Genomic DNA, 10,355 nt, shown 5'->3' with positions numbered 1-10,355 from the left:
CTTTTAGCAGATTTTCAAAGCCAGAGCAACTAAGGCTATAGAGCATCAATGTTCTGTGGTAGATTTGCTTGTTTGTTTTCAGAAGATAAAACCATTCAGCCCTCTCCTGAGAGCGACTAAGTCAACCTCGTTGTGCAAAAAACCCATAAAAATTCATCACATTATTCACGTAATTCGAACCAGCCTTTTCCACCCTGTATGTGAAGGACCATGTCTATATCCACTGCGCTACCATTAGACCGCCAAAACTTGCAGATTTAGTAATACAGCAGAATCCCGATTATCTAAGGTGATTAGGAAATAAATTTGCCCGGATAAATCTCAGTGTGGAAGAATAACTTGTAAATATGACAAAAAACGTTAAATTTATTTATTGAACATACTGCCTTGGTCCTGCGAATGGTACTTTGAAAATTACACAAAATTACGCTCTTCTGTCCTAGAAAACATAGAATAAATTAATGCTGCGATGAGTGTGTCTTTAATAAATCATGAGCTGATTTACAAGTAATTCGGTTACAGATATCAATAAGAGATCAACAGGCAAAAAGCTGGAGCTTTTGTGAATGTTTACCATTAAGCCAACGGAAAATGAAAACAGCTATATTCGCTCGGAGAATCTTTTCTTAGAACGGTTAACAAATATTTACTTTTAGAACTTGTCCATCCAGTTCGTATACGAGAAGTTATGTATTTCAGGATCAGCTAGAGGATCGCAGTCTGTGTTTATAGGATCAACAGCCAGTTTGGAAAGTTCTTCTATCCGTTTCATGAAACATTCCACTATCTGTGAAAAGATATCAAGTATTAATCGTGCAATTAAAAATAAATATCCTTCCTTAATTTAACATGTATCAATAAAAACAGTAGGATTTGCTGCAAAATATTAAATACAGCTGTAATTACTTCCACCAGCATAACAAACAAAACGTGATGTTAAATACTTTAAAGTAAGCATGAGTCGCTCTAGGATGTTGAACGAATTCCACCGCAACAGATCTTTTGTTAAATATGAAAAATAAGAAAGAACGGAATGATATGGACTTCAGAAATTGCTGTATACTGGAAATATTAATATTCCCAACTGCAGGCGCGCTTTGTAGGTCACATGACTGTCTTTGGCAACCTGGCACCAGCTTTCAGACTCTTCGGTGCAGAGCAAAGAACTTCATGAATGGGAAATACTTTTATTTACACGAACTTTTTGAAAAGTACATCGGGCTCTTGAAGGGTTGGTACGTTTACATTAAAATGAGTGACGTCCTAAAAGTTTAGCCTAGCATTATACACTGTTCAAAGCAATTCAAGGTTACTGCGATATTCATTACAGCATTTTAATATCAACAATTACAGTGTTTATACTACTCGGATAAAACAAGGATAAAACAAGGAAGGATATTTATTTTAATTGTAGGAATGAATAAAAAATACACGAAAAGCTAATCAGGAAATAAAATAGATATACAGAAAAGAAAAAATATCCATACGATTATTAGAGATAAAACACTGCTTTTATTGGTCTCTTATTGTTCCGAAACAGCTGGGAATTGATCAGTTTATGAGCAGATGTTCCCTAAATTTCATTTACCTTAATTCGTGACTTGGCAGAAACAGTGAGGAACAGCTGGACGTTGAACAAGCTCTTTGAGTGACATAAATTATCATCAGTAAACTTTGGAATAAACTGAATAAAATCAAAGCAGAATAATTCAGCATTGAACCTTCTACTGTTTTCCATATTTCTGAATGATTTATTTTACTTTCCTTATTTTACTCTCTTGCACAATAGTTTAATTTTCATATTAATGCGGGAGGAAAAAGTTGAATTAAAAGAAACTTATATAATAATATGCAGTGTGACAGCAATTTGTATCAACTGAATCTTATTTCCAAAACTGCACTATTTTTTTATAAATAAAATGCTTTCAAAATTTCCCTGTGAACAAAATAGTTTGCTTTCATAGTGCAAAGTGCCCACATTTCATCATTTTATTTAAGTAAAATAAAGCAGAAATTACCACTTAATAATTTTTTTTAAATAATTTTTTGTAATATTCATTAGAACAAGATTTTGGTGTAAAAAAATGAGTGCACCTCTGCGAAGGTCATTGTAATGAAATTTTATTGTATTTAGAAGTGATAATATATTGTGATTTGGAGGGTAATTTCAATGTTGCTTTATTATTAATAAAGCAACGTTGTTCAAGCAAGATTTCCATGCTGGATTTGCAACCACAGCCAAAATTGGTTCAGTAGTAGGTCATTGGGGCGTTAGTTAGTTAGAATTCAGTAAAAGAGGCGCAACAACTCACACTATACGAAATCGTCTTTTCCAAGAGCACTTTTGTTCCTTTCAACCAATAGTTTTCGTTCCATTGGTTCTATGCTTCCATAGGATATACAGAAACTGGACTCATAAGTATCGTAGTTGAACTAATGACCAATGGAACAGTGTTCTCTTTACTTTATTCAAACCCGCAATAATCCTTCCTTTGTGCAGAATGAAATCAACCTGAGAGTGCTAGATTGAAGACAAACTTGCAATCTGAGGGCTGGAAGAGGTAACCTCGATTGATGACGTATAGATTTCTGCTTCATTACAATTGGAGTCCACGCAGGCAGCAACGTGGTTATAATCACAGTCTTCCCACACCGGATGAAAATGGCTCGGGTTCGAATCCCGTCAATAATGCGAGGAACTTTTATGGGCTTTTTTACACCGTGACTGATTTATTGTCTGAGGTGGGGATAACAAGGTTTTTCCACACCAAAAACTAGAGTTTTTCGTCCATCAAAACAGGCAAACCGACCAGAGCACACACGCAATTTGCAGACAATACACACGGGCCTTACTCCTCATAACGCAAGGGAGTAATAGGAGTGAAATAATGATTAATTAATTGAATACTGTTATAAAGTAAATATTCATAGGAAATGTAGACAAATAATGAATAAAATATATAGACAATTACAAAACAACATGATACAGAGAGGTCACAGCAATCTGTGTATAAGTGCTAATCTTCCATATTCGTTGATTTGATACCGGTAGAATGAAACCGATCGTTCCACAGGACTGCGACAACCGAAAGTTCACTTCACCAATGGCGATGTCACCATTGTTTAAAGTGAAATGAAAGGGTTTCCTTTCATCTCTGTCTGAAGACAGCCCTAGCCATCCGTTTTTCCTTTGGCTCGATAAAATAATCTTATTGTCGTCTGTAAATAAGCAAGTAGTTTAGTGTATTGAATGTTCTGGATGTAGGGTTTTCCAACGTCCTGAAGTCAATAAACAAACTGTCGCTTTTACAATGTGAAGTTAAAAGTGTTTCAAGGAATTCTAATTTTAATTCTTAATTCTCATATATCATGCCTTTCACTCAACATATTGTAAATGATGTTTTCATTACCGTGGGATATTGGTCTGCCAGATTATGGGTCTCACAAGGGTCTCGAGAAACGTCAAACAGACACGGTGATTTTGCAGGATTGCAATTTTTTGCATTTAATTTTGATAGTCCATCACATTTTATTTCTGCTTTCTCGTGCCATTTATTGTCTGCAGAAGGAAACGTTCTATTTCTACTTTGAAGTACATCACCAACTAACGATCCATCCTTCCACACCCAAAGTCCCAGGTTGTTGGAATAACTGGGATCTGGAAAGATCACGTTACGTCCAGTAGGTTCGCAGTTACAGTCCCTTGAGTGTATCGTCTGCGTGCCGTTGACCACTTTATAATTCCCTTGCCTCAACGCCGACATTCCGAACACTGGATCAATATTATACAGGACTTCATTTCGTGGAGATGGCATTCCACTTCGTAGTGAATCCCACACGTTGAATCCATCGATGTCTCCAAGATCTTCAGCGGAGCCGCCTGTGGGAGAATGAATAGAAGATGAATTAAGAGGAAGAAACAAACCACACTAAGGTTTCAATTATCTAAGTTAATTGGAATCAAAGATTCCGTCAAAAATAAATCTCAAATTTTAATTTCATTTCTGGAGAAAAATGTAAAAGTACATATACGTTTATACAGTTAAATGAGTACCTCAAATGTATTTAATTCTATCCATGATTGTATTTAAAACAATAATAATAATTTGTTTCACGAAAAACAGAATAAAACCCATACTTATTTTATAACTATACAATCGTACGTACAAAGTATTTTAAATAATAAAATACAGTTATATAAAACGTCCCAGTAATAACAAATAATTTTAAAATAGTAATAAAAACACTAATTTCTAGGAATATTTGCATTGTACCGTGATTTCATTGTTTTAAAAGAAATGTGTATGGTAAAAGCGGATCCAGGTTATTAGTATCCAATAAATTTAAACATCTGTAGCATGGCCGGGAGAAGAAATTAAAAAAAAAAACAAAAAACAAGGAGTTTCAACTTTAAAACTGTTAAAAGTGAAAGTGGGTTGTGACTTATTAATTAGGGCCATCGTCTCTTGTTCACTGTAGACGTGAGTTAGGAGGTGAACCCCCCGAACTACCCTCCTTGAGTTGTTGTTTTTGATGTAGAGTTTTAGGCACATCAGCGATTCGGACCTTATTGCACCGTATATATTATGTTGTAAATTGCAGGTGCTCTGTGGCCAATTTGCCTGTTTGTTGAACAAAACTCCCAAGTTTCCAGGATAAAAACCATATAATCCTAGCACGAGAGTAATGAACTCACCCACGTTGTGAAAAAAAAGTCCATAAAAATTTCTCGCGTTATTGAAGGGATTCAAAACACGACCTTTTCCACCCAGTGTTGAGAGAACGGTGCTTATATGCACTGCGCTAACGCGAGGGCCCCCCGTCCTCTTTGCTTACGTCACCGATCTGTGTATAACTGTAGTTAGTTTAAAAGAAATAATTTGCGTAAAATTTTGTACGCAAATTAAACGTTTCTTTCTCCTTAAAGAAACGTTAAGGAGAAAGAAAAGAAAAATTATAGTAATTTAATTTATGATATCCTCTTTTAAAGTAATTAAAAATTTTATTGCATAATTTATAAAATTGCCTCTAAGTCTTTGACTAAGTTTCGGTTGTACCCAATAATACTTTTTGTGTGTCGTATATCCTCTACATACAATCTCTGTGAAGTTCATTATTTAACTAGAAATAAAATTGATAAACATTAATAGTACCGTTCTAGTCAACCCGTGAAAGTTGTGTCATCATCAGCAACGTATCTTAGCAACAGGTTACTTGACAGTGCGCACCGAGCGAGCCTATGGGAGGGGACTCACAAAAACGACAAGACACGCGATGTACGAATAACGTCATATGACTGTGTGGGTACACACCGAAGAGATGAGACATACGTTGTTCGTTAACAGTCAGTCATAACGAGTTCTTCAAATGAAGAAGACTTGGTGATTTCTTCGTGGTACTTGAGACGAAGACGAAGGTACTGGGAACATCCTTATCATTTCCAAAGAATAAATCATAAATCATAGTTCCGCGGTTGTGACTGAAGAACTTGAACTCCATGAAGAAAAATTCAAATAATTTTATAGAACCGTAGCTTTCAAGATTTGTTGGAAGAATTGGTTTCTCAAGATAATGGTTCCATAGACATGGATATCTTTCTATATCCATGAGCAAATTGTATAGCAAGCTCTTCATGTTTCTGCAGAATATTGGAGAGACTAATCATATAAGACAAGCACTGTTCGTCTCATAAGATAAGATCGTGAGATAGATACGGCTGTATTAATGGCGTGAGATCTATCTGAGATAACAAATGTATTTCTATTGATTTATCTGATATCAGTCTTATTAGATATTTATTGCATATCTAATGGGTCGTATCGTTAGCATCTTATCGTTTTGGCGTGTGCCTTACCAAAGAGTATAGAAACGATTGAAATATCAAATGCTACATGAAGAATGTGAGAACATATATTATCTGTCTTTGGGATTAAACTATCGAAAAACAGGTTTTAGAGGGTTTACTTCCCTTTATTTTATTCACATGCACTGAAAAGCCTGCTGAGATTTCGTTAACTGCATTAAACATTTTACTTGAAAACGCATGTAAAGAATGCTTTAAGGATTAAAGGTTTTGTTAATAAGCATTAAGGGGAGACTAATTTTGATACACATTTCAGAATTAATTGGATCAAGGTATTAATCATCTAAACATATGAAAATTCCCCCTCAATAAATCGAAATCTTCCTTCCCTCGGAATACTGTTATCCGCTCTTTGGATACCATCACCCAGTTTACAGATTAATCGATTTATGTGTGAGAAAAAAACAAAAGAAAAAAGGACTCCATGGGAATGCTTGGCTAGCGCCATCTGAGGGATCCACCTGTAGAGAATTAGTAATGGATAGCCGAAGATTTGGAGGTAGGTTACGTGACCAAGTTGCATCACATCGTTAACTGTGGCGCTGCTATATCAGCTGCCCTAAAGCAGTCGCAATATATAGTTTTCTAGCCAATTGGTCTATGTATTGAGTAAAAGAAACTTTTTGTTTGTTTTGTGAATTCACGAAAACATTCTTAAGAGCAGTCCTAGAAAAGATGTGATCACTCCCACCTTCCTCTGATGGCAAGCACCTTTCTAACCAATTTTTTCAAAGATCCTATTTATGATCAACTTTCTATGTGTAAAAGTATCGCTTCATTAGATTTATGGCAGCCCAAGAATAAAAAGACTGTTACCAAGTTTTCTTTTACCTGCCAGATGCTGTAATGTCGGAAGCCAGTCCATTATGTGCATTAGTTGCATCGATATTCTTCCCTGTTGATTCTCCAATAAAGGACTCCATACAACTCCACAGCCCCTAGTGCCTCCTTCAAACAAAGAAAACTTTCCTCCTTTCAGTGGCCAGTTGCTGTACTTATCCGCGTATTTATTTCCAGAATCGGCCCCATTGTCGGTGGAAAAGATAAGCACTGAGTTATCCAGCATCCCTTCCTTATGAAGTGTGGCAAATATGTGGCCTACAGAGTCATCTAAGGCTGCAATCATACCTGTTGACATAACAATTAACTATCGTTAATTAATTCAATTTTATAATTTTTAATATATATATTATTATATCATAATAAAATATATCAACATAATCTTATTTATTTAATATTAATTAATACTAATACTATTAATAATATTAATATTATATTGAATTATATTACACACACACAGTTAAGAAATTTAATATTTTAGTAATCAATGCGGGAGTGAAGTAGTACACACGTTTGAATTGGCAGTGGTTCGAGCTCATGTGACCGCTCAATACGGTTAATGGTAATATTCATTTGGCAAATGATTAATAGTAAAATTCTTTGAGTTATGTGGTCGTAGTAAAGTATGTGAAAACATATTTTACACCCTGGTTTGAGCGCACTTTATTGGATATTACTGTAAGTCGTGCTTGATACATCTCATCAACAGTAATAAAGATTTATTTACCATCGTGAAAGATAATTCAAAGAGTAACAGCAATTTATTTGTACCTGAAGCGCAAGCTAATTAGAAACATTCATTTTATTATTGATTTTTTAAAGAAAAAGAAGCCCCCAGCAACAGCATTAGCATTACATAATGTACCGAAATTAAGAGATCAAACATAGAATTAACTTTAATAGATTATAGACCACTTTGGAAAGTAGTAGTCCATGAACACCATAGACTAATTTCCAAAGTAGTTTAAATTATTATTAATAATTAAGATAATAAAACTAATGGACAATTTAACTGAATACGTTTAGAGATGCATCAGTCTTCAGATTTTCGCCATACCTGCCACTGTTTTTCTGTCTCTGTCCTTTATGTGAGGAAATCGATCCACGTATTGAGGTGGAGCTTGAAAAGGCTGGTAACCATTTCCAAAATGAGGAGCAGTGAGACTGACATAAAGGAAAAGTGGCTGTACAATTGAAAAAAAAAATATCAAATCAGTTCAAATAGTGAAACCTCATGGATTCGATTTTATGCTATTCGCAAAAATGTATAATACCTTAATAACATTAACACGTTTATGTTCCATACTCATTAAAAATGTCCACATGTTTAAAGAATGAAAATCCCAAAAATATATATATTTAAGCTTTCTCGATTGAACTCTAAAGAGCCAGAATTTTTATTTCCTCGGCATTTTAATGGTTTCTTGTAAAACTCCAAGTAATCATACTTTATAATTATACAATTCTAAGTAATAATCCTACAAGAATACATCTTGCATTTCTTGGCAGAATAATACTAAATTTACCTGCGATTTGTTGTGCCCCTCTATTAATTCAATTGCTTTATCTGTATACATATCGGTCGCATAGCGTCCCTGCATACCGTATACATCGTCAACGCCGTCGTGAAGATCACGGCCGAACATTGCCTGTAACGACAAATAACATTGAAATACCTCGTAGTAACCGTAGAAGTAATGAAAAACAAATAAAAGCATTTACTCAGCAAAATAAAAAACTAAAACTGCTAACTAAAATTTGTATTCAATAATAGTTTCTCGCGGGACATAATGAACCAATGGCTAGTATATCGAAGGACGCTTATACACTTCCCTCCAATGTATTTGAAACAATGTCCAGTCCATGTTGATGTATGCAAAGGGAATATATTGAATCGCGAGCATTGTACGATACGGCCATATGTCAACGTTGATTCTTCAGCATCAAAACTCGACGTCGAGATGGCGAAATGCGTGATATAATATACTTCTAAAAAGGATTTACTGTTGGTGCATGAGAAGCTGGGACTACACTAACAAGACCTACGAAAATCACTTGATTATCTAGGACTACAATATCCAAAATCTATAAGTGGTCAAAAGTTTTTTACGGAAGGAGTGACTTTGGCAGAAAGAAGATACTACAGAAGGAAAAAATGAGGTTTTATGAAAAACTGTGCATTCAAATCGCCAATCCATTGTCGAATAGTTGAGAGATTCTTTCTGCAAGGAACTGAGAATTCTGAGGTTGGACAGCCATCTATAAACCACTTTGAGATTTCTGTTTGCTCAGAAGCCATCTGCACCAACAGAAATTACACCTCTGAGCAAGTCAGGGATTACAGAGGACATGGAGTAGTAAAAGATGCATTCATCTTATAGAAAAGCAGGCCACAAAGGCCTGATGGAAGTGGAATTTGGTATACTTCAAAAAGGCATCAAATAGCGTCTTAGAAGTGATCAAAGTGGGTTCCTCTTAGAGAGTTGAAATAGTGAGAGTCATTGCTATTTTCATCTGCTTGTTGTCATGCATGTATCATTGATAGAAGGCATGTCTGTAATCCTTTTTCAAGTTATATAGACTGTACAGGCTGGAGTAGATAGAATATTATGCTGGGAATGAGTTCATGATATGGATGGAATCTCCTAATGTGTCTGAAAGGACGATAATAAGTCTCCAATTTAATAAAATTATTCCATCATACACACTTCACAGTTCTTCAAACAAGCTTCATTCAGTCGATGGTGAGTTGGATGGCCTATTGAATAGATTTTGAGATTTTTCTCCGAATACGCCAAATATTCTCACAGAAAAGCCAACCTTACTTGGAATGCTCTCCTTAAAGATTTCGTTGTATCCCTGAGTTGATGAAAGTTGAAAATATTATTGGCCCTGTGATTCCCCCAGGGGAACAGTATAGCGAATTCCTTAGATAAGCCTGCTCCATCCATTACTACTCTGGAATTTCTGCAAGGAAGGTGGATTTCGATTCTTGACAACAGAAGGTTGCGAATGAAATGAAGTTGTACCGTGTGAAAATCAAATGACAATCAACTGCAGCTTTAAAGAAATCTATATACCTGTTTATTGGTTGTTATTAACGAAACTGGGGGGCATTGCCAATGAACAGCTAAAGGTAGTCATATATTTACTTGAACAGAATCTGAGTCAAGTGTCGTTTAAGGAATGAGGTGGCTGAGAGGTACGGACAGCTGCTTTGAAAATTTAAAAGTTTGATTAAGGAGTCACTGTAATTTTTATACATTATCAAAACCGTCCTTGAATATGCGTTTATTCACGATATTGCTCTCGAGTTTTAGATCCACAAAGTTAAATCATATTTGATACAAAAGTCTGAACCAGGAATCGAGTTTATTCTATTAATCAATTGAATGAGTTAATTTTTAAATGTCCAATTAAGTGATCGATGTGTTTGCACAAACGACTAACTGTCATTGAGAATCAAGATATCATAAGGGTTATGATAACATTTAAATGTAATGGATAAAAGAATTCATCTGTTATTACTCCAGGTATACTCGTTCAGATCCAGAGGCAGATATTTCCTTCTTCCTAACTATTCTTCGATAAGGGAATTTATTAATTTAATAAACTAACTCCTAAACGTTAAACGAGAACCTTATTTTTGACC

The 10,355-nt window shown here is 35.1% G+C and overlaps 1 protein-coding gene across 1 annotated transcript in view; it reads right to left on the bottom strand.

Annotated features, from left to right (window-relative positions):
• Positions 1–484: 484 nt before the first annotated feature.
• LOC150080495 (arylsulfatase B-like) overlaps positions 485–10,355 on the bottom strand; it is a 33,623-nt gene continuing 23,752 nt past the window's right edge. The window contains exons 6-10 of the mRNA XM_090381788.1: positions 8,230–8,352; positions 7,761–7,887; positions 6,695–6,991; positions 3,411–3,880; positions 485–787 (exon numbers count right to left, since the gene is read on the bottom strand). Of these exons, the coding sequence (XP_090237914.1) occupies positions 653–787; positions 3,411–3,880; positions 6,695–6,991; positions 7,761–7,887; positions 8,230–8,352 (1,152 nt within the window). The 3' untranslated portion in view covers positions 485–652. The remainder of the gene's footprint in view (positions 788–3,410; positions 3,881–6,694; positions 6,992–7,760; positions 7,888–8,229; positions 8,353–10,355) is intronic.

This window comes from Mastigoproctus giganteus, chromosome 9, assembly GCF_048544385.1.
Source record: "Mastigoproctus giganteus isolate SK-2022 chromosome 9, ASM4854438v1, whole genome shotgun sequence".
NCBI lineage: Eukaryota > Metazoa > Arthropoda > Arachnida > Uropygi > Thelyphonidae > Mastigoproctus > Mastigoproctus giganteus.
This window is presented reverse-complemented; position numbering and strand designations above follow the sequence as displayed.